This window comes from Spodoptera frugiperda, chromosome 12, assembly GCF_023101765.2.
Source record: "Spodoptera frugiperda isolate SF20-4 chromosome 12, AGI-APGP_CSIRO_Sfru_2.0, whole genome shotgun sequence".
In the NCBI taxonomy this organism is placed as follows: Eukaryota; Metazoa; Arthropoda; class Insecta; order Lepidoptera; family Noctuidae; genus Spodoptera; species Spodoptera frugiperda.
Window position 1 is genome coordinate 6,131,378 of NC_064223.1, and position 25,742 is coordinate 6,157,119.

At 37.0% G+C, this 25,742-nt stretch overlaps 1 protein-coding gene across 6 annotated transcripts in view; it reads right to left on the bottom strand.

Annotated features, from left to right (window-relative positions):
* Nucleotides 1-25,742, bottom strand: part of LOC118262460 (uncharacterized) — a 63,904-nt gene that overhangs the window by 33,486 nt on the left and 4,676 nt on the right. For all 6 annotated transcript variants that reach the window (XM_050697332.1, XM_050697329.1, XM_050697330.1 and 3 more), the window contains exons 2-3: nt 12,426-12,474; nt 189-269 (exon numbers count right to left, since the gene is read on the bottom strand). In XM_050697332.1, coding sequence (XP_050553289.1) covers nt 189-269; nt 12,426-12,474 — 130 coding nt within the window. The remainder of the gene's footprint in view (nt 1-188; nt 270-12,425; nt 12,475-25,742) is intronic.

Genomic DNA, 25,742 nt, shown 5'->3' on the forward strand with positions numbered 1-25,742 from the left:
TTTCTGTATAAGTATTGTATAAGTCTAGGATATTACTCGTAATGGAACATACCAATTGACATAAGTATATCTTTTTAGTAGGTATAAAACTATAAGTGTTTCTCTAGAAAATATTATCTATATTTACTATTGTAATATCTAAGAATATAAGATTTAGCCTTTCCGTATGATTGTAAATAGATACTCACTGAGGACGACTGTAGCCTGCAGTAACAGTAGCGCCAGCCGCGCCAAGCGCAGCCCCTCACCCTTCATGGCGATGGAACCGCCTAAAAACAAAAAAAACATTAGCATATTTACTCAAAACCTTATAAATACATATAGAGAGTAGTTTAAACAAGTTAACAGTCTAAGATCAACTCTATAAAACCCCTAACTTTATGATTAGTCCTACCAAAAATAAAAATCATCTTAGAAAAACAAACTCGTAAAAGTTCCTATCGTCGCCCGTAAAAAACAAAACCAAAACATGCAGTACCTGTGGTAGGTAACACCGCCAAAGCGACCGGTCTTAAATTCCCTCCTAACAGAAAATTCCTAGGCTCCTAACATCCTATCTTGCATCAGTATTATCCTATATTATTTGCATTGAAATCCGCTTCTGTCTAGGATCCCTCGTTAGCGTCTTTAAATGCATTATGGCATAAAATACCCTTAATGTCTTCGCATGTCGGATTTACTCGTATATCCTACAGCAGGACGGTTAGAAGCTGCTTTCTGCACGTGCTACGCGACTTGAATAAACATATGCTACGAAATCTCGTAGCACTTTTGCAATGTTTGTTTTTTTAATGAAATGTGTTCAATGTTCACCTGAATAAACGTCTTTGCATTCATGCGTGTATTTATTCATTGAATAATAAAAGTTTTATGAAGTTGGTTGATTGCCATGGGCAACCTATATACCCAACCTATATACTTATGCTACCCTTGTCTATCTAAGCATTTCTGAGCTTTACTTTTATTCAGAAAATCACTGGTCAAAGTATTTTTATATACTTCATCTATCAGGTAATCTTTAAAATCTCAATAATTACCAATAAGATCATCATAGAAAGTCATGCCATACAGGCTACACTAATAAAGATTAATATGGTTTGCGGTTAACAAACAATAGCACTCCTTGTAAAATATACCCACTCGAATCTATGACTCAGAATAGAACCAACCAAATTAAGAAAATACCAGCAAAAAAGAAAACAGTAAATTACAGCTACCTACAAATACAATGTGTATAAAATCGAAAGTTGATCAAAAACTAGAACTGTAATAACAAATCGATGATGATTGGCAGAAGTAGATGCTTATGTTATTATTTATAGAGGAAGTACATTCGTACGCTTCACAAGCAACCAATAAATTACTAATTTAGCTACTTAATGTACCGCGTAATTCGTTACGGATATATCATTTAAACTACGTGCTCACTGCTCACTGAGACTATCACACTTTAATATTTCACCTACATACCAGTTCCAAATAAGTCTATTATAGTGAAATTTATTGCCGACAGGATGTAATTCAACAATATTGATTAAAAATGAAAGTAGGAAAGTAATGTGGTTTTCGGCATCCGTTGATTCGTATCTTTTGTATGTATGTGTGTTTGTACGGCGTGTATTGTGTGCGCCCGCGTCGATCGCGGTGCGATTGTTTAGTACCTCATTGTGAGTGTCGATGCGCCGAATGCAGGTCAAGATCAGCACTGCATGGACCCATGAAAGCTAATAGGAAAGTCAGTGACACGAATTTTCATTTACTTTTTTGCATTGCGATATCGCTTTCACTATACTTTTTATCAAATACAATGAATGATCATTTGTAAACGAGAAAGCACAACTATTGTTGTACGGACACTCTCTAGACTGCCTGAAATAATTTCTTATATATAATTCAATACAATGTCTCTGATCGGTTCAAATTTAAATTACGATCTATAAAGCACTCAGCAGTATACTTTTTATTTGCGATCAAAGCAATCAAGGAACGGAAACCTTCGAAACTAAATGTCATAAAATTCGTCGTATAAATTACTCTATAGGTACCGCTACGTTTAATTAAGGTTTCTCAATCAAAACACATGAAACATGTACTGAAATGTAACCCATTAATAACGTTTATCAGATCAATGTTGATTAACTATTTTCATTTAAGCAAATATATACTAAAAAGGACATTTAAAAGCAAAACAAGGTTAATTTAACTGTATTCAAATCTAGAGAACGTTAGTTGTTACCATTAACACGTATTTGCTGTGAACACGCGGCATACGCGTTTAAATGGCGTTCTCTGTTCAATATGTACAAGTAATTGCACTTAGATACCGTTGCCAAGTACTAGCCGACTATTATGTGGAGTGATTCTCAAAATTCACCGGAAGAGGTGACTTCGCGGTTCTGGTTTTAAGACTTTAACGAACCACAAACAATTCAACGGTATTGCGGTGTTGTGGTAATGACAACTTGTCCCCTTAGTACAGCGAGCGTGAAGGAAACAAAATGCACGCATTCCGTGCACTCCGGCGCAACTGAGCACCGTGCGACATTTACACGCATTACTGATGTTACACACACATACATTAACGTTCCCAAGCAAATCTTTTGAATGATTTCAGATGTAAACTTAATGTGCGGTTATGTTGTCATCGCAGTCAATGGAATGGTGGCGATTTCGGTGTTTCGTTGGTCGACTAGTCGCTAGATCAACTACCAAGCAAGAAACCTGGCTAAAGTAAGTCGAAGAAGGGTTTGCTAATGTAATAGTTAACATCAGATATACGTATAACTGTAGACAATGTTTCTGCAGCTATATGCAGTGAAGTGGGTGTTCCATTTATGTATACCTGTGCTTACCTTTTGAGCGTTGAGTAGTGCAAATGTAGCGTTGTTTATAGTGTATGCAATGATAATTTTACTGTATTTTATTATACTAACGTTACTTAATTGGCCAGTATTAAATACAACTGTTTTAGTAGCAATAAATCTTCTTCTAATAATAATCCAATACAAAGGCAAACACGTAACAATTAAGTATGAAATGAGTTTTACTATAGTTCGTGTATATTCATTGCGTGTAGCAATAATAACTTAATACAAACGACCATATAATACATTTTTATAGTATTTTTATACCTGCAAATAATTACACGTTTACTTAACGTGAAAAAACTGAATAAACTATAAAATAACAAACGACTACAGTTAGAATTTGAACTCAATTCAGCTACATCGTTTCATAGTCGCATCACTTTGGATTTTCCAAATTGAATTTTCCTTAATAGCTAATAGAAGTGTGCGTGTATTTTCAGACACATATTTTGTTTATTCAGTTATTGATGTGTTCAAAAAGGACTGCATCTACCTAAGTTTGGAAAAATATTTATATTTTTACGTTCACAAGGATCTTGTTAGGTAAGTGTACTTAATATCGAAATTGCACGTTCATATTAATTGACATAAGCACAACAGCCATGCAAGAATTTTCATAATAATTCCAGACTATCGTGTTCATTAGTCAGAATTTTCGAAAACCGAAAGATGACACACCTAATAATGAAGACTCTTTGCTGATACCAGGCCTTACACCTGACCTTATAAAATTAAAAGGCTCTTTAAATATTATGTTGTATAATCCAATCTAGCTTTAGAACACGAGATTGATATATTTAGTCTGTATTACAATAAATTTTGATCCCACAGACGCATAATTATTTTATATTTATTGCATCTTTAAGTTCAGATAGTAACTATGCTAATGCGACCCTAAATACTGCACTTTCGACCCACATACTCCTACTGTATACTTTTATTGTCATAGTAAATTCCTTTTAATTAGCAGCAAATACCGACCTTCTTATGCCCGGTTTACATTATTCCAGTCCAGCGATCCATATACTTAGTAGTCTACATTATTCCAGTTATTTAGAAGCCGTTGAAGTGTGAACACTACAGTGACAATGATTTCAAGAAGAGATCAGTTTTGAAAATGTTTTAAACGTGCTCACTAGTAACTAATATGTCAATATATGTAAACTAGTATGTCGAACGTATACTTTTTATTTTGTTTTCCACATCTTCCACTGTGAATCCTTCAATTTCTATACCAATGCACAGATTTTGCAAAGCAGTTTGGCGCATAGCTTTGTTTTTATAATTTTCTGATGTTATGTCCCATAAATACGGATTATCTCTGTATATAGAGACAAACTTTATAGTTTCGTCTTCAGATAACTTCTTCACCATTGTTAAATCCTTTTTCTTCGCAAAAAAGTCCGCAAAAACAACCAACATGTGTACTTCGTCAGCACTGGAATGGCACTGGATTGGCCGTCTACATTATTCCAGTTGCACTGGATTGATCGCACTGGACCGAAAAGTAGACCGCGAATCCAGTTACTGGACTGGAATGCTTACTGGATTCAGTTCATTCCAGTGCCGGTTTACATTTTTCCAGTAAGCAATCCAGTACTGGACTGGATCGCTGGACCTAACCCTAACCTATTTGATATATTAGTAGAATTAGATTACTTTATCACCCGAATTTTTGAAATGAATGACTTAAATTGTCCGTAAAAACCGTATATCTAAAGTTAAACCAAATTCTAGATTTCTGAGAATAGTTTTTGATTACTATAACTAACGAAATCCAACAGTACATTGAACGTGACTAATGTTTCAAAGAATTCTGATACAGAGTTGATTTGTGACAAATTTTGTAAAAACGTTTCGCTTCCTCGTCGTTTATTTTCTTTTAATGCTTACATGAAGTTTAATTAAACCGAACCAAAAAGTGTAGACAAAACGAAAAGTCTTCGTTTCAAAATACACAAATTAAACTTAAATTCCAAGGCTCGCCACTTGCTGCGGACTGCTTAGCGGGTTACCGGGGCTCCGGCTCGAAAAGCAAGAGTAGGAACAGGGTGGTTTGTAGTCAGTAAGAGTCTGACACACCCTCTTGCCTCGCCCAAGGCGAGAGAAGTCATTGGATAATTTTCCCTCCTCAAAAAAAAAAGTCTCGCCACTTCCCAAGTTGCAGCGGACATACATTCCATAATCTATTCGAATCGCGTAACGACTGTCAAAGGTCCTTAGTGTTTAGCATAAAGAAGCAAGACAATGTGCTCGTTGACATTTATGGCGTTCATATATGGGGGAACAACGGAAGGAGCCTGCGATACAGTTACTTCACCTATAACACCATGAGTTGATAGCCGAGATGTTCTTCGAGCGGAACATTGCTCCGATCTTGGTCACCCGGCACAATAAACAGTAATAGTTCACTATTGTGTTTGTGTGTGCGAGGTGCTGAAGGTTATGTTTGTATACGCCGCTTTCCTCTCTTTTTAAAGAATGAGTCAGCACAGCAAATATAGTGCTAACGGTTGATAAACGTAAAAGTGTTAGAATTCTACGCTCGTAAACTGTGTTAAACTTGTTTGAAGTGTTTTATTGGACACGCCCGAAGCATGTCTCTAATGTATTATTTACCAAAAAGTTGGATATTTTTTAAATCGAATTCTTATCATCGCTTTGATTTGAGGTTAATACAGTAGAGACGTTTACGGCCAGAGATATTTTATGTTAACATGTTAAATTAGCATCCGGCAGTAAAAGAAGTCGCTGCGACAGCTCGGATGAACAGTTAGAATGGAATCGCTCGGCCTCGTAACACTGGAGTGCACTCGGTTAACGAAGATCATGGTTGAGACAACATGGGTTCCGTTAAGAGTGCACTATAAACAATTATTACGCACAGGTGACGCGATCACGTGATCCATATGTCACATAATGAACGTAACAGTTATATCACGAGCGTGGCGGCGCGGGCGCGGGCGCAGCCACCGTGCTGTGCGCTCACAAATTGCCCAATTTAACGGTGAACTCGGCTCCGCGATGTTTAAGTACTTCTCAGCATTTCTATCATCGCTCGCTAAGCTCGGCGAGTGCGCGGGCGACGCTAACTAGAAACATTTATAACAATAACGCAGTAATCTGTCCGCTGTTACCGCGACAGATAAACAACAGTACTCTTAATTACACTTAACAGCCTTCTACTTTTATACGCGGAGATATTTCTATAATTAAACGGATAATACGCTTCTAATCTCCTCTTCGGCGAAACAAATTGTAATAAAAATGCATGCATTGCAACTTTGTACTTTATAAACAGTTTCTATAAGGTTCATCTCATTTGTTGTTTTATTCATCTTACATAGTTTTATAGACTTTGTTGCCTGATTGTGTTACGTTTTATGATCGTGGTTAGTTTATAAAGATATTTAATATGGGATAACTGATGAATATTAAGAGCAGTATAATATGTAGTTTGAAGTGTTTTTATTCTACCTTGTTAAAAGTGTGGGCTATAAAGGGATCATCCGATAGAGAGGTTCTATTAACAGCAATCTATTTATGAGGATTTTTAAAAAATATTGTAAGCATGAAAGTTTGTTGTAATACTTCAAATAGTTAGACAGCAATGTAGGCACCTCGATTATGCTGCTACCGTGTTTTCTTTAGCCAGCACCAAGCACGATTCCGCTATCCACGCTATCAACCAATTGTGGCAATCAAATCAAAAGAGGATCAAAATAAAAATAATTTCATAAAAAGAGGATTTTCTCTTTCTCATATCAATAAGCTGCTACTATTTCTTTTTTCAACATTGTACACAATAGCCCGCGTGGCTAACTAACAGGAATGCATAATCGAATGATAGAAAAGTTGAAGTTTTTGCCCCGGCACCTTAATTATAAAGTAATGAAGCATGATTCGTCTGGAAGGATTTTTCATTAAACATACAATGGTATTGTATTCCCACACCGAATGGTTCAGTAGCCGCAATCTCCGACTCCAATACACGAGTGTACAATCATTCTCATTGATAGTGCTGTACAAAGAAATTACAGTTTATATTTCCTGTTATTTCTGCACTTATTAGCAGTGGGGCTTTTATAGATTCAATGTAAAGTTCATTACGACACTGGAAACTGATTCTCACGAACCTCTGTTCATGTTAAGGTAGTCATCAGAATATGTGTAATCTACTTTTAATTGAGGTGGTATTACGTTGCTTTAGTATGCTACTGTATGCGTATTGTATAATGGTTAGAGTCTGATTGTTTTTACGTTTTACATGATTATTGCGTTTCAAAGAATCCCTGGGACTTTAATACGTTCTAATTTAGCTTCCAAGTTTACGATGTAATGTGTAATTGTGTATCTCATGTTCCCTGTATGGTTATATAAATTCAATTATCATTTTTTCTCCACAATTTTATAATATAAAACAGATGCATAAATACAGTGTTAGAGTCTTCTTAAAGAAATTAAAGAACTTTCTACAGGCTAAACTAACAGGCCAGTGCAAGCAAGATCATCAGAAGGACATCAATCATGTATGTACATCCAAATATTTGTAATGTTTAGAAAAATAAACCAGACAACATCGGCTGACCCACAGAGCATTTGTCAAATCACGTTGCTAATAGGCACGCGTGCTCACCACTTCGTAAGTGGAGGTAGAGAACAATCAATGGTGTAGTTCAAGATACTGAGTCATCACATACAAGCATATTCGGTCTCAAATAAACGGTTACTTACTTAATTACATATCATGATAATCAACAGCACATACCATCATACATTATTCAATTTTTTACAACCCACTAACCCACATTTCAGAATCGCGGACAAATAAATGCAAGTCCACGCTAAAATTGTTAATGCAGTCATTAATTTGATAAATATACCGACCATTAAAACAGATATATTTGAATATCCGTCGTCAAATCGTTAACTTCCACCACTATGCTATTAGAGTAAAATTGATGTTGTATAAATACGAACTGCTATTAACCCTCATAGGATTTCATAAATTAAACTTGTACGCACTTTTATTGCATTGGCATGATGACATATATCTTTTATTGACCGTGATTAATGATGTTTTATAGTTATTAAGGTGCGTATTTGTACTGAGACAGCTTACCTACATTTGTATCTATGGCCATAAAGGTTTATTCTTCACAGAATGCGCTTTCATGCCTTGTACACTTCTGTTTAATGAACGATTGAGAGAGACTTTTACTGGCTTAATCTCGTATGTTGTCCGCGTAGTCGGCTTGTAATCCAATCTTAGCGAGGCACGATCCAAAGGCCAGTGCCACACAAGTCTAGCATTATAAGCTTTTGATGTTCGGCGGCGAGGTCAGAGGCGCACGTGCCTCCCCGCCTACTTACAGCATCAGATAAGCTCACGTAAATAATAAGTGCATATCTTGCAATCGTTGCTTGCTTATTATCACAAAAAAATACTACCTTCTAGCGGTCCGAATTGCGACAATCGCATCCGAATCTCATCACGAAAGATAAAAAGATCCGAAAAAGCTTTTTGTTTAGCATATAAATTGAGTTTTTTCTCCTAAAGATGGTATTCCATTTCAGATTTCTTGAAAATAACAAAATTCATTGCGTACTCTTTTTGTAGAAAGATAAAAAGTAAAATTTGAAATAGATCCATCATAAAGTGGCTATAACAGCTTCTTGTTTATTGATAGGAAAGTATCAGGAAGCGGGAACAAAAAGTAGTTTAAATGTTCGTGTTTATTATGTTCGATTACCACGGGCCGACCGAATCGGACGGAATAAATCCGTATGTCACAAGTAGCAGTCACGTCACAATGGGCCGAACTTGACCGAGCGCTAACGGTACTGCGCTGGCGCACCGAGACGCGAGACAATGCGTGTGAGCAAACCGACAGGTTGCTCGCCTGACCCAATTATCTGTACCAACTGGGCCATCTGTTTTCGAATGCGTGTGAAATCTTTATACTTACCTATGTACTTTCACGCATGTATAAATATTTCTGCCGGTAATGATGATTGCGCGGAATTAAGGATTTTTAAGATCGCGTTAGTAGATCTGGGTGAGTTTTTAATTTGTAATCAACTTTTAGATTTTATCATCAAAAGGTGAATTATGGTGAATAAACGAGATACTTTTTCTTAACTCAATTGACAAGTAGAGGAGTCCGTGTCTAAAGTCATAACTATTCTCTCGGCAACAAATATTTGTTCTCGTAGCCCAGTAACAAGATAACCTATTATTGCGTTATTTATAGGGACAAACTCGCTACGCTAGTTGCTGGTGTCGATTGTATAAATACATTATGACTAACAAATCCACCGAGACAGCTCTCGGACTTATACTAAGCCTATTTGCGAATAAATAGCACATTCCTTTGCCGGTGTTTCTTAAACGTGCTTTCTGTATTTAGCTCGTTTGCATCGCACCTCCATAATTTGAGAATTCCTTTTATTCGAACTAGCTGCTGGAACAGGGTTGGCAAATATTTCTTTACTTATTTGGAATCACTGCCGCATTGTTGCTGCCACATTTTCTAAACAATTCTAAACTAGTTCTGATTCTATCCAAATTGGGTTTTTGACAAAGAAATATTTCTTTCAATGTATTGTGTCTTAAAAACATGTATTTAGGTACAAATCGACTGCAATAAATTCTAGAAAAACCTAGAAATGTCGATTGTTTTCCTTATAATAAATCAAAAGACTGTACTATACACAGTGGCCTTGTTTGAGGTCGGTGTTGTATGAAGTATCAGGGGCAGCCCTACAAGTGTCCGAGGATCGCGTGTTTATCTAAGCGGGCAGGCGGCATGCGCCCGCGCCGTGTCGCTGTCGGTCGCGACGACTTGTACACGCTGCCAGCCAACCAGTGGCCCACGCGGCGAGCGACAGCGGCCACGTAAATTACACACAGCGATAAAATCCCTCATCTACATACAATGAGCTTTTAATTACTTACAAGTCATTTATGCATGAATGCGACGCGTAAGCTATTTGAATTCAACTGGAATGTCTAACAAAACAAATATTCACGATGCTAAAAAAACTTGACACTTTTATTTATAAACACAACTAAACACGATGATGAGTTTATAAACGTTTTTTCATACAGATACGGAAAGAGAAATCTTATGATTCAATGCTTGTACGGATCGTTTCGTGAATGGAATAAAAACGTGTAAAAAGCACCATTAACATTGTGAAGCGAGGTCAGAGATTCTAAATCGATTGTCAATCACTCGTTCAACACTTCACGATCAAAACATACTTAAACAAACACTCTAATCTTCATCTATTTTCTTTTCAAACGATTATAATCGATGTCATTAATTAATCGAAGATTATATCGGTGAGATTTTATCTTGACTCGCATACTTTCGTTGGATACTAGAGGTACAATTTTAATTAACTCTTACTTTGTGCTTATCTTAAAAGTGAGCTCTTAGGGCAAGCAGTAATAAATGCACGATGTCGTTAAGAGGCGCGAGCTCGAGTGGACTGGTCGTGAAACTACAGCCCTAGCACGTATACAGGCTGATGTCGGACCGATGTGCGGTGAAAATCTCTGGCGGACCTAGAGAGAAAAGCGCCCGCGCAACCAATGTGCGGTTTCATAAACATTCGTGTTTATGAACGGCCAGTTCGTTTAGAGTTATTGATTGCAATGAATTTAGTGAATTCTATAAGTGTAGGGCTACTAATTTCAATCAACACTGAAGAGTATTTTTATTATTCATCTCATATTATTAATGTCCGGGAGCCAAGTTATTTACCAGTTAATTTTAGTATCTACTAAACTATAACCGTAAGTAGGTAAGTGCACATTAAGTATAAATATTTAAAATAATCTAACGATACTACTTCTGCTTCGTTGGCGAATATATTTTAGACGGAATGTATCTCCTATCGAGTTAATAGCATCGCATGCGCAAGCAAACGATCTTATCTAAATCATAATACTGCGCATTCACACGGCAATCATCTCTCGTGGAATTAAACATTCGAATATAAACTCGACAATTATCGCTATCAATAAAACATTCTCCTCAATTTATTTCGAATTAGAAAGTTTTAGAGCTAAGTAAAAGTTTTCAAACATGAGCTAGCCCGAGAAGCAATACCAAAACATCTTTTATTTGTTACTGAAGATAGTGGAGAGAATTGTATTGACAAAACGACCGTAACGAAATGTAAATTTATGTTCCGACAACGCTCACTGGCATTCTAAGCTACGGCCTTCCGCCGCACCGCACTCACAGGGCACCGGGGAGTAATGACTGGAATCCATGCAAACCTCACCGTGGACGCGGACCCGCTGCATCCGCGCACTCCCATCTATATTTACTCAATCAAGTAGAAGAAACACAATTACCACCATTACTTAATTGTATTATCCGCGTTCTAACATGATACTGAGGTTCCTTGCTAGGAAGTAGACAGTCCAGATTCCCACACGATAAAGTCGAGTGGTCCTGAGAAATGTCAAAGCACGTTAATGCGACACCGACTCACAATGAAGCTAATAGACACTCATTTAAATGGTGGCTACACTCGGCTAACTGTACCGGCCGGTGATATTGGCCGCATTATCACAAATGCCGCGTGTTTACAGACATTGTGTGTGTCAATTATGATATTGCCCATTATCTGGCATTACTGGACCATTTCACTGGAAACACTTTAAAGGAATCGATCGTTAAGTATAAGATTTCACCGACCTCGGGCAAACTGCGTGTAGCAAAGCGCTGCCTGTCACTCATGCTTACAGAAGTTAGCGTGTAACATCTCAATAGCCACTTATTTGCCTACAAAGGAACCCTATTAGCTGTCGACTTCTACTCTACAGTTTATACAAGTTTGTAACATATCTATCTAGGCAAACAGATACAAGACTTGCCTACTTACTAACTACTCTGCCTCACAAATAGCACCAAGAGAACAAAACTTTCATCCGGTGAAAGATATCCCACGTACCAATTGTTGCCTACAAACGAATGTAATTGAAATTCAAAACCGTTCTTTTTCAAAATACTTTGAATGTTGTCTTTCGCTTTCACTTCAATGCCTTGGAAGTAAATTATCTCTAACGTCTGTCGCTGTCTGTTTTATTTTCTTTCAATCACAATAACAAAGGAATCACCTGTGCAAATTCAATATCGATAAATCATGCAATCAATGGGAGCCGTGTTTCGCCGCCCACGCCGCGCACGCTCTAAACGTCCAGCCTAACAAAGACCGCGATATGTAATTTACTGTCCTCTTATTCATTGTGCAACAACATGGCGATGGAGTCAGGGCAGTTCTTATTACGATGGACCGAGCACAAGTTCCTTAGAAATATTCTCGTCTCGTTCAAAGTCGAGTTGAACACTTGATGTGGTAAAAACTATCGGGCGGAGTTCACAGACGTCCCACGGGCCGCCCATTGTCGCTACCATGTATATCACCATGTCAACACTACTCTCTAATGATGACTAATTGAAATGTACATGTCTGTAGCCGTCAAAATACCAGACACGCCGAGATAACCAAAAGAAAAGCATAAAGATGGCATCTTACCTGTTCTACGTAGCGTGGGATTAGTTTTCTCCGAGTCAGGACACAAATCCTGTAACAAATGAGTATTTATGTTAACAATCGGATTGCATGACCCACCGGTCCACTCGAGCTCAACTCGAGTAACTATTTCTGACAACTGCGTCATAAACAAACATCTCATTAACATGCAAAGCCTAGCTCTACATTCGCGTAACCATATTTGGTGTAGGCCACCGTTAGATATACAGAAAACATATGTATGTATGTGGACACTAGACGTCTAGTCAAGGCTATGCAATATTTATTTTACCTCACGAAGTTTCGTGTTTAATTGGTGTAAAGTCAACACGACCACTTTCTTCGTGCCAAATTGAGCTGTCAGCGATAAACAATCTTGAGTAAACGATATAATTAAACAAATGGCCCGTAAAGTCGTGCACACGCATTAATATTCATTATTAAGTAGCGCTCGCAGAAATATGTGGAGATGTATAGAGTTATTTATGTATGTGCACTACTATGCGAGTCGATGAGACGACGCGATCTGTCGAGCTGTTGGTGTCAAGGATGGCGCCTGCGTGCCCGTAATGATGTGACATCCGCTCCGACTCGGTCCGAGACTTGCAATCTGGCACGCCGGCTTAACACCCAATTAATCTTACACTAAGTGAAACACCAAGATTTCCTCTTCCGCAAATAAAAATATATTTATCCCAGCTTGTGCCAGGAACAGGTATAATATAATTTATCTAAATTTAAATCTGCTTCCATAAAATACACAACTAATCTTAATTTGTTGAACGATCCCATTTGCATATCCAAATATTATAAATTACTTATTAAGAAGTTATTCAACTTGTCGTTAACGGTATTGTTTGAATAAATCTTTCACTTTTATGTTATTAAGCTCGGAAGGTGGTCTTATCGGTACATCTTGTTACGAGATAGGCCTCCAACTAACACATTAAAGGAAATAGTAACGGTCGGGAGTGAAAGTAGCAAGATTGTTGTATGTTTACGTCTTTAATTGTTAAATATATGTTTTAATTGATGTAAAAGAATGCAAATATTTGATTTAATAGCCCTATTTGTTACGCGTATAGCTCCTTAATCTGAAGCATTAATCGAATGCTCCCGCGCCGGTATAAGTGCTTCTTCCATGATAGCCCTGTATCGTCCGGTTAATAGGCTTGAAGCAATTTCTTAACAGCCTTAGGACAATAGATAGGGCGTAGGATAAATGCTAGCCAATGTAAGCATCGTAAATAAACCACGACACGGCACGAACTAGCCTTTTTCTTTGTAAGAGCTTAGAAAAGAACGTTAGAACGAAGCACATCGCTGGAGGCGTTCGTGCTTTGCTGCACTGCTCCGGTGCAAAATGGAAAAATAAATTCGCATTGAAATGGTTTGTATCGATTGTCGGTCCAGTCGGTTCCCCTTTATCCGCAGCTGATCGCACTAGACAATGTGGTGGTGGGTGCGGATGAGACGCGGGGTGCGGGGCGCGAGCGCGCGGGGCGGGGCAGGGGCGCAAGCGCATGACCGCGCAGGGCGCAATGACCTTGTGCGCGCATTCCGCCCGCTCTTTCGAAGGCTCCCGCGGCCCTCCAGGCTCTCCCGGCTCTATTCTAGGCTCCCATAAACTACCTAAACACGGAGTAGTACAAAACGCTCGGTTGTTATCTACAATGTCTGAATTCAATGGGCTCCATAGAAAAACGATAAAGTCGATTGCGGACCATGAAAGAATATTTAAAGAAAATTTGCATTATATTTCTTCTTATGAATCTGCAACTGTTTATGGGTCTTCTACTTCACATACGTACATACAAAACGAACTAGTGAGTACCCGTATCAAAGCTTCTACAATTGTTGATGAACGAAACTAGGTTAATAACCTTTGAGAAAATACTTAAGACGATCGTAGCAGAAGCAAACAGGCTGAACAAACATGGAAAAAAATGTTCCCATCAATACGCATATAGACGGCGACGCGCGGAGAGCTCGGCGTTATTAGAAAAATAGTTTACTACTAACTACTAGTTGTAAAAAATAGTTGTGACTTCTGACTTTATAGGATGCTCAGAAACTCCCTTCGGCAACATCCTGCTGCAAACGTTACTCGTAAAGATAGTTAAGATACTATAAGACTTCCTTTTCATTGCAATTAGTGATTCGCAACATTTTCTTTTTATTATGCAAATATATTTTTTCAGTTTTACTTTCTGTGGAAATCAGCAACGTTTGCATATAGAGTTGGAATCTGAATTAAAAATGGGAAAAGGGCAATTGCTCGAGATATACAGGAAAATCGTTCACCAGTTGCTATGTTATTAAGAAGATGAAACGCTCCATAATCCAATTACATGCTTTGGCGATTAATTGGAAACTATTACGTTTTTAGTGATGCAACGGTCCGTAAATTGATCTAGTACACCAGATTTAAGTAGTGTGGCGACACCTAGACGGAATGTAACGGTTTTGGTGCGAAATAATCGGAAAACTGCGAGTTAGCGTCGCAGAAACCGTTGACTGACTCGGAAATTGGCATTAAACTGCCGCCGACGGACGAAATGTCCACAAAGCGTGACAAACATATATACGTAACGAGAACACTCGAAACGTTTACTATAAACTTAACCTACCCAAATATTGTAGTAACGGATCAATTTGAGGGCTTTCGACAAAGTTTACGGGAACCCATACAGGGTTTTTTCTTAAACACAATGTTACGTACCTATTGCGTACACTAGTTATACGCAAATATGAGTATTAAAAGATGTCAGAAAAGTAATTAATTTTATAAATAATCTTTTCCGTCACTAAAACTATTTAACACACATTTAAATCTATGTTCTATATAAAGCTAGTTCGCATAGATGCAATTACTCACTGACCACAAACAATATCGCACGTTTCACCATCACCTACATATTCCCATGGACTCACTCGCACGTAAAAAATCTGTGTAAAGTATGCAAGTAGTATGATTCTACACTTTTATGACACACAACTGGTATTAAAGTATTAATAAGCCGGCAACCGACCGGTCCGTGTTACGTCAATTACACATCATGTATAATTGCTAGAAGAGACCGGACTGCCGTATATAGCACATGCTGTATACAGGCCGTTGCATAAGTTATGACGCGGGTTTAAAAACATTTTACTTGCACCCATAGCTTGCCATTTCCAGATGTAGTTTATGTTTATTAATGTAATGTTATAATCTTTTAATTAGATTTTTTCTTTAGTTTCATGTACAATATATTATCGTCGTTTAAAGTTTAAGAGATTTTAAACTTTATCTTTTTATATATACAGTTGAAAATACATAAATTAAGTAGTTTATTGGTGCTTACTGGTTTGTCAGATAATCGTGATTTTAAAATAAATAAAAATTAACTTTTATTTTGGTCGGAAAGCAGTATAGAACTGGTATTACATATTTATCATTCGTAAGGTTATATGCTTTTTTGATTTCAAATGCTGGTGATAAGTAGCTGTGACAGAGACATATTGGTCCTCATTTTCTTAGATCGCCAATTAATTAGTTTGTTAAATCGAGCGTTAAAAAGCGAAATTAATCGGCTATGAAGATTAATTTTTAATCGATAATTTTACAGTGGCAAGGCTTTTTATTTCTATTGCTTTTAAGTTTATATTAAAAACGTGTTTCAACCTGTTAGTATAGAACACTTTAGGAGGAAAATATTTTGTCCTACTTACAAATCGAATACCATTCTAACTTGTAACAGCAAAATCGATGAGTCTTAACTTTTTTACAACTACAATCACACAATTCAATTAACTTTATCAATAGAGTGACCTCCTTTAAGGCTAATCCACAAAAGTGTCAACCCTACGCACACTTGGACAAAAACGCAGCGTTTTACAATGTTTTATTGTTTCAAAAGAATAAAAAAAGGTATGCGATTCTGTCCACTAACTGTATTTAGTAGTTCCCGTAGAGAAACAGTGCAGGCACCACGCCGACGCTAATCCATGGGAAATTTACCCATAAACCGGTGTAAATGTTCATAAATACCGTACAATTACACATAATTCAAACTGCATAATGAAGCTATATTAGCTAAAGATAATTAGCTGAAGTACAACCACCTCCTAACTAAATTTATAGTCATTGTTCTGCCTTGAGAATTCATGCAATACTCGGAATATTATATGGAATTAATGCATTTAAAGTTCCACTGTGTTCCGAGTTAGTTGATAAGGTTTTCGACTTAGTTCGTTAATTTTAAGTTATTCCAAAGAGTTTTTAATTAGGAGCTGTGAAATGGCGTCGCAGTGTCGCCGTAATTAACTATGTAGGCGTGAGTGCTATCGAACTCTTTCGATAGATAGCGAATACCTATTAAGCATTTATTGCATAATCGTGTTAATTAATGTAAACATCACATATATAACACCTCGGTAAAATAAATAAGGAGCGATGCTATAAAGTTAATGAAAGTTATATTTAATTTTATACTACACCATAGTGCTGTCTTTTCACTGATATATTATTATGAAGTACATGTAAGGGATAACTAATCTATTACTCAATGCAGAGAAAGAAAGAAAATATATAAAACCGAATAATACTATCCCTCGACCTTAAAATAGAATTTAGACCTTCGTGCACAGAAATTAAGTACCTATATTCAACGAACTACATATATTTGAAACTAGCTTTTGCCCGCGACTTCGTTCGCGTGGAATAGTGACTTCCGGCAAATTTTTGGTTTTAACCACATAGTTCCCGATCTCGCGGGATCTCTTCAAAAATGAGATATGGAAGATATTCCAGGGAACTCTTCAAAAATCAACATAATGAGCTCTGCGTTTGAATTTAATAGATGTATACTCACTTAGGGCATTGAAAAAATAGTTTAAAAACGGACTTAAACTAACTTTAAACTAAAGAAAGCTACGAATTACGAATTTATAACAATTAAAAAAGAAACTATATTACAACCTATCCTCTATGCTATAATAACCAAGCTTAAACTAAATAATTTAAAAGAAACGACTTAAATCTAATCTAATTAAAAAAAAATTAGGCTTACAATTTTATTAAAAAAACTAACTACAGTAACTACTAATAATCGATATCAAACTAAACCTACGTTAAATAGTTTAACCAAAAAACCAGGAAAACCCAACAAATAAACTTATTATTTGACAAATACAACGAAACCAATTTAGAATATACGAAACAGCAGGACCACTACAGACAAATAATCATACGACTGATAATACACTTTTTCTACGATAGTACCGAAGCGCTCGGCCGATACCCAACCAAATGAATGTAACGAAACCATAGCGCGATCTATTTCGATCCCAACGCCTATCGAGTCTAAACTATCGAGGATAAAGACAACTTGGATTATTTATTTATACTCCGTTCGGGTATTTTCTTTGTACTAAAAGTTTAATTATATTGATATTATTTTTTTCATACCTTTTTACTATTTATTTACTTTTTTTCGATGAATTAAAACAATAACATGAACCGAAGTCTGTAACGATCGACATAGAATTATCTATACTCCGTTAGAGCATTTTCTTTGTACTAAATGTTTTATTATATTGATATTATTTTTTTCATACCTTTTTACTATTTATTTACTTTTTTTCGATGAATTAAAACAATAACATGAACCGAAGTCGTGTAACGATCGACATAGAATTATTTATAAATAATTTATTTCTTATTTTTATTTTTTGATTTTTGAAATAAAAATATATCTATGTCCTTTCTAAGGTTCTAAACTATATCTGTACCAAATTTCAACCAAATCCGTCAAATAGTTGCGGAGATTAATGGTATAAGCATAGAATGTTCGACGTGATTCTTTAATTTGACATAACTTTTTTATTTATGAACCGATTGACATGAAACAAACACTAAATGTAAATTTAAGCATCCCACAATATATTCGTGAAAACCGCATCCAACTCGGATCAGCCGTTTCTGAGATTAGCGCGCACAGACGAACAGACAAACAGACAAACAGACAAACAGACAAACAGACAAACAGACAAAAAAAAGTTAATTACATTTTTGGGTTCGACATCGACATAACAATAACCCCTGCTATTTTTTTTATTTTTATTTTCAATGTACAGACAGCACTTTTCTACGATTTTATTATATGTATAGATAGATAGATAGATATAGATTAAAATATATTTATCAAACCAATTCGATTCATAAATGATTCATGTATATACAAGATAAATTATCAATTTCTAAATGTTTTTCTCGTGTTAATATTTTTGCTATGAATAATTACATTTCTAACTTAAGTTTATTACCTTTTTACTATGACAAAGTGCTTGAGAACCGCTTTAAAGTTCATTGCGTATTATATACGAGGACTCAATCGAATGATTCAGTTATATCCAGCAATGGAATAAAAATTGAAGTATATTACTTCATTTTAATAAGGTGCCTTGTCACGAATGCGCCGGCTCAACCGGAGTGATACCACAGCCTCATAGGAAACCGACGTGAAACAACGCTTACGTTGTGTTTTGTTAGATGAATGAGGATACTGGAGACCCAATTACCGCCCTTCCCAATCCCTGATTCCCCAAAAACCCTTAAATTCCTAACACTCAAAAGGCTGGCAACGCACTTGTAACACCTCTGCGTGTTTTCGCGTGTCCATGAACGATGGCAATTGCTTACCATCAGGTGATCATTCTGTCCATTTACCGGTTTATACCATAAAAAAAGAATACATACTTGCATTCATAATTATCAATATTATAACGGATCTGCATATGCACGCACTAACTGAAAAATATCTTTACCATCTTTAGTGTACTAGAGAAACATATTTAAAAACAATAGCATCATAACTTGCATGTTTTAATCGCGAAAATTTATCAACACATTGTATGCAAAAATTATTAAAAAGAAAAGAAGACTTCATTATGGAATGTAACATAACAGATGTTATAAACGGAAAAACATAACTGTATCGATGTGGTTACGATAGAATCTTTGTATAAACCACATTTATATGACATTATGAACAGTTATACGAACACCCTGTATATGCTAATGTCATCTGCTGCCATCATTTGTGAACGGTTAATGATTTTTCTTGTATTATTAAGATATAGTATGTTATCGTGTTTTCGATTTTCTGTGTCAGCCGTTATCATTATCCTACTGCTAATCCGTCCATTTAGATCAAATGTGAATAAATTTAATGTTTTATGAATATTTGTATGTTGACGTAGTTCGTTCGTATCGTCACGCCTTTTATTCGCGAAGGGGTAGGCAGAAGTGCACATTACGTACGGCACGTAATACCACTGTATAACATACGCCCACTTTTCACCATTTACGTTACAAGTCTGACAAATTTTCGGAAAGCCAAAAACTATCCAATAATTCTTTGCCGGAATGGAACTCGAGCCCCCTTGCCCGGCAGTTGCTCTTGTAACCATTCGACCAACGAGGCAGTCCATATACATATATATTGACGAAGTTTGATCTCATTTTTTGCGAATGAACAGTCATCATTGACCTTATTGAAAATGGTTTATAAAAGCATTGCACTTTTTGGTTTTAACTTGTGAATAGTTCCAAAACAAAAATGTTAATAAGTCACAACACTGAGCAAAAGTTTCAGACTACACTTTTTAGCACATTAAAATGTATTACGAGAACTCTATTAAACAGTTTGAGCCCACAAATACGCATCGTACATATTACTCTCTGACGCCATATAAACACAATACAGTTACTAATACATAAACCTTGTACCAGTACTAGTCGGCAAACAACAAGAAAAGAAACGATAAAAACTGTACGAGTGTCATAACATTACATTTATCTGCGTGTCATCGGTCACACCGTCCAGTTTGAACTGTAACATGTTACATATTGCATAAACGCATGCGTGGAGCGCTGTGTTACAGCCGGCGCTATCTCTATATCAGTACTGTGTAATAGGATCGTCGCTCGGTCACTCTTTGTCTCACTATCTCACATCTCCGCCAGGACGTCCTCACACCGATGGAAGCAAACCCGTTAACATTCTTTTCGCAAACAACTGACGCTCGATACGCCATTATACCAAATTTTACGCCTATAATTACAAATTAGAGGCCAACGAGTACCTATACAACAAAAGTGTTTTGTAGTAGGTTAATATAATTATTTTCTTTTCCTCGTGTGTCTGCGATGCGATCGGTTAGTTATGTCATTATAAAAAGTAGTACTTACCATTTAACCGACTTTTTGCTATACATTTGATATAACGGTTCCCAAATTGACCTTTACTTATTGTGTTTTGATTAAAGTTGCTGTTCTTCTACAATAATAGTTTTTCAAATTACTGGGAAAGTTATTTGTATTGTTTATAAGAATTATAAGGGTTATTTACTTATTTGCACTCAGATATACAGATGTAATAAAGTTTTAACATGTTCGTAGCACACTCAGCGCGTTGATGTCTTTAGTATGTGTGTAGCGCTTACAGATTTCGTAGCGCACTATGTACGAGCGGCTAAATTAGCTCTCGGATTAAATATCGTTGACACTAATGGTGTCGTCTTTAGAATCCCTTATAGAGTAAATTAACTAGGCTCAACTAATGCGATACTAATCGACACATTTCTCTTTTGGTTCATTATCAGTAATAGAACTTTCTTCTGATCATATCACCTATTGCGATTTCCTCTTGTTACTAGATAGAAAGTGTAATTTTGAGTTTATTATAGAGTGGTAACATTGTACCTATAGAAAAATGATCAAACAATCGCGAGGCAACAACGTGACTTATTTGGTCGGTGACAGCGATCGTTGACAGCGTGGATAATGTTATCGCATTGTTTTCTCAGCGAACCAGAAGCGGGAGCCGCGAGGCGATCCCGATCGGAGGCGGCGGGGGGAGGTATTAGGAAGTGCGGGGCGAGGGGGGCGGGAGTCAGCGACCGACTAGAACGACGACGTCCTCACAATTATTATGTAATAAAAAATAATAAGTGCGGCTTCGAATACGACCGCATACACTGAGATTACGATGGAGGAAACTTAACGATTCTATCCTTTGCGTTGTGTTCTCTGATTTATTTCACTTTACAAACGAGACGTATTTACTTCATATTTTACGAGGGCTGTATATCCCTTTGGCCCAAACCTGCAATAACTCTATCGATTTATATCGTTATTTCCGCCTATACACGATCTAGCGAGCATTCAACCCTGCGGAAAATTATGCGTCCGCGCGGATCGATGTACGCGGGGCTTTTACTGTAGCAGTTCTAAAGCGGCCAGCTACCGACTATAAACCATAGATTACCCTAACAATAAAAATCATCCTCTCAAAACGTGGAGTAATTTATGCGTACAATATTTATCTGGCAGATTTTATACTGAGTACTAAAGGTTAGATTTATTGCATTAGTTCCTAACAAATGTTTATTTACATGGGTAATAAATATACATAAATTATTAAACTTATTCGAGACAGAATCAAATCTTACAGTTAATCACAGAGTACTGGACATTCAACCTCGTTTGCATTACAAATGCACAGCACAACAGTGATCTGTGACGTCATCGCGTGATTATCATTTCATAAATGTTCATGCTCATAATCCGACGGCGCATTGTACCGGACTGTTGTCACATAATTATCATAATTTAATGTGACAAACATAACGACTACTGTTTCGACGAATTTATGCTTTTTGTCAATGTTTTTAACAGTTAGCCAGCCTGTAATGCAGTAAGTTATTTAGCATTCAACGTCTGTGGCTGTCTTATCAGCTCGATCAATCATACGAAAATGTCTTGAAAGCTAAAATAAAAAAGAAATTGAAATGGTATATTAGAGTTGAAATAGTGAAATAGAGCTCACCGCACTTATGTTCCGCTTGACTGAACATCCAGTGTTTGCTCTTTGAAGTATCTAAGACTATCTAAAACTTGAAAACCACGGGACTACCACTACAATTTGCCGGTGGCTAAAATCTATTTCCAGTAAACTTATTGACTATAAATCAACTTTAAACCACATAGAATAAAGTGCACTTTAAATAAGTATGTTTTGTTTTATGCGAACTAAATAATGTATTAGTAGAAAACGCTTGTCGATTTGAATAAACAGAAAAATCAATTATTCGAAAAATTATATAAAATTTGTAGCAGATGAATCGGGTGATATATCACATTTCTCTAGAGAAGCTGATTCCAAAGGCCATATTCATACCACTAGCAGATCGTTATTAAATACTTAACCAGAAATAGTTAAATAACTTTTAAATGTATATTATATAACACTAAACTAATACAAGTGTTTATGGCCATGTAGTAGTCTAACAAGTTAGACTGGACAGAGTATAGACCAGATTAGTGATGATTTAAGCCTAGATAACTGGACAAGTTTCTTTTTGAACCCGCCCTGTATGTTACAGAATGTTTATAATGATCTCGTTAAGTTACCGCGAGATTATCACTCAGCATCTCGAGTCAATGAGGTAATTAGTGATACAGGGTGATATATTATGTGAGGCGTCCCATAATAATTGCGCACCAATACCACAACACGATTTATTTGTGATGTTTAAAATGAGAATGAGTTTCGGAATTTCCTACGTCTCATTAATGGATTGCATCGAAATAAAGCATGTGTTAAAGTATTTGATATTCCTTACTGTAATGTTTTAAATATTACGTCTATTTTTTGCGTGCTATCGGATATTATATATTTTAATCGGAAGATATTTGATGGATATGAGTTAGTAACAGTAAACAAGGGAGCACGGTCACGGTCGAGTGCGAGTTAGTTGTCGTGTGCCACCGCCGTGGAAGCAGGCCGACACCGGACCCTGGCTGGGCGGCGCCGCCGGCATGCTTCCCAAGAAGACACGCACCACTAACTGCCACCGGCCACCGGCCACCAGTCACCGTGTGACCGTCACACTACTCCACTTTACCAAGGAGAAAATACTCCCCATACAATCCGCCCAACAAATCACGCTTTATATATCACTAGTCAAGCGTACCAGTCCATTCGCGTTTCTCTCCCGATCAAAAACCGATTAATCAGCTACCTTGTGCAACAATAAATACAACATTGAGGTCACGAAATCGAATGGGTTAATAAATTTTATTAGTTCGGCAGCAACCGGGCGTAAACGCATATTCGTGGCGTGTGCACTTTCTCGCTTATTCATCAGTTTAGTGGGTCGCGGTTCAACGGCGACGTGTGCCCGCGACTCACGCGCATTGTACCTCCCGGGACGCTAGCTAAATCCATTATACCTCTCGGAGTCATATATCAGTCGTGTCTCTAACCAACGTAAAAGTAAAATAAGTAACATTTATTCATACGACTCATTGAATGAACCTCATCTCATCAGACTGAGAAGAAAAAACTGAAAGCTTAAATGGCTTTTGACTATCAAACATGTGCAATAAAAAAAATCCGCATTGTTAAAGTCAGACGTAAATAAATCAGCAACGACTTTCCTTATTACATTTCTCAGTGTCGCCAACGCGCACGGCATTATCCATTCAGGACAGTTCATAGAGTTCGGAACGCAGCGAACTACTTACATAAATGAACTGACTGTATTAGTGGAACTAGACCACGTTTCGAATACTTCGAGCCTACAGCGAGGAAGTACACGATTACGGAATCCAGTAAAGGAATAAAGGTACAATTTGGATTCACGAACGAACCTTATGCGCATAAATTCGGTATTACCTCATGTTCTCATTAGAACAACACGCCCACGCTCGCTAAACATGTCATGGGACAAACGAATAGTGTGGAATGTTAAAAATTTCGTCTAACTGTTCCGCGGCGGCCGCGCTTAGAATGAGATGCATACGATAATGTCCCCGCGTCGCTCTTGGCACACGTGTTGATAACAGACACAGAAATAAAACTCCACTATGCATTCGTCAGAATTATCTGAGTAATCTCATTTCAGGTTCTTTTAATCGGACTCGTACCGGTGAGCTTATAGATGCGTTTATCATTAGACACCATATACGTTTAATCAAATGAGAGATCAGCTGTAAGCGCCGTCTACCCTCTTCTATACTTAAAAATAACAAAATAAGTAAATGGATCTATGGTTCAACTACCTGCCGAAGGGAAGTCTTGACATTTAATGAAGGCAGATTCTTTCCACCTGCTTTTCAGTTAGATCGCAACTATTAGTAGCATACATAATTGAAAACATTTCTCAATTTAAAGTTTGAAATCTTATTGTAATATTATATTGTAATTTGGCGTAACATTGCAATTTCAATAAAAATATTTTTAGAATTTCTTTCTCATTTTATGGTAGCGAGATAATGGTTCGGTACTTTTATGGAAACGAATAAATAAATTGCCGCAGACAAAGTTACATGCTCTCTGGTGAATCACGAACAGCGATTACCTAGGTTTTTTAGTGGAAGGAATAATTTTCTTTTTCATATGCGATCATAAGGCGCGATTGAATTACACGGGTGTTAGAGAACATTCGGCGTGGATGTGTGCACGTGAGGTGTCGTGCGTCTGTGTCGGCACTTAGCACGAACGTTGCACCACAGATTGATGATCCGAACTTTTTATGACTTATTAACTGATAGATCCTTTCGAATCAATATTCGCGAGCCAACTACCTAACAATACAAGTCAGGACCTTTAGGCAGTATCTGATTGATCGATTGCTACGCTTTAGGAAACAAATATCCCATCAATCAATCTTTTATTTTTGCTAAAATGACAGATTGTCTAAATATTTTTTCTGATTCTATCAATCTCGAGAATCGTGAAATACGCGAGTCGCGACCACACAAGAGCTACTTTACCATCAATTACGAACGTCAACTGGACAATCGTAGAATACTGGTGTTATTAGATGTAACTGTAAAAGTAACGTGTAATGAGCCACAGCAAATCTCAAATAAAATGTGAAACATTACGGAATTGTAAGATTGTGGGTCGGCTGGGCCGGCAGGAGGGCACTAGGTCGGGGGAAAGTAGTGGGGCTTTATGTACGCCTGCACGGTGCATGCCGACGCAATTACATCCACGGAATCCATGTTCATGTTGCGTCCCAGGCGAAATTGACACCTGAATAACCACTCCGGTACCCAAAAGAAAAAGTTGTTCAACATTTTTGCCGTCCATGTAAAAATAAACTGAAACTACTTAACTTTCTTTATGAACAGGAGCGATATTATGCGCATGTATTCCAAAGCCCTTTCGTATAATGTATGCTTTTTGTGCTGACATCGCCATCATGCAAATATGCTCCGTTGTTCCACGAAGCGTCGCTACCTAACATGCATAATACATAATG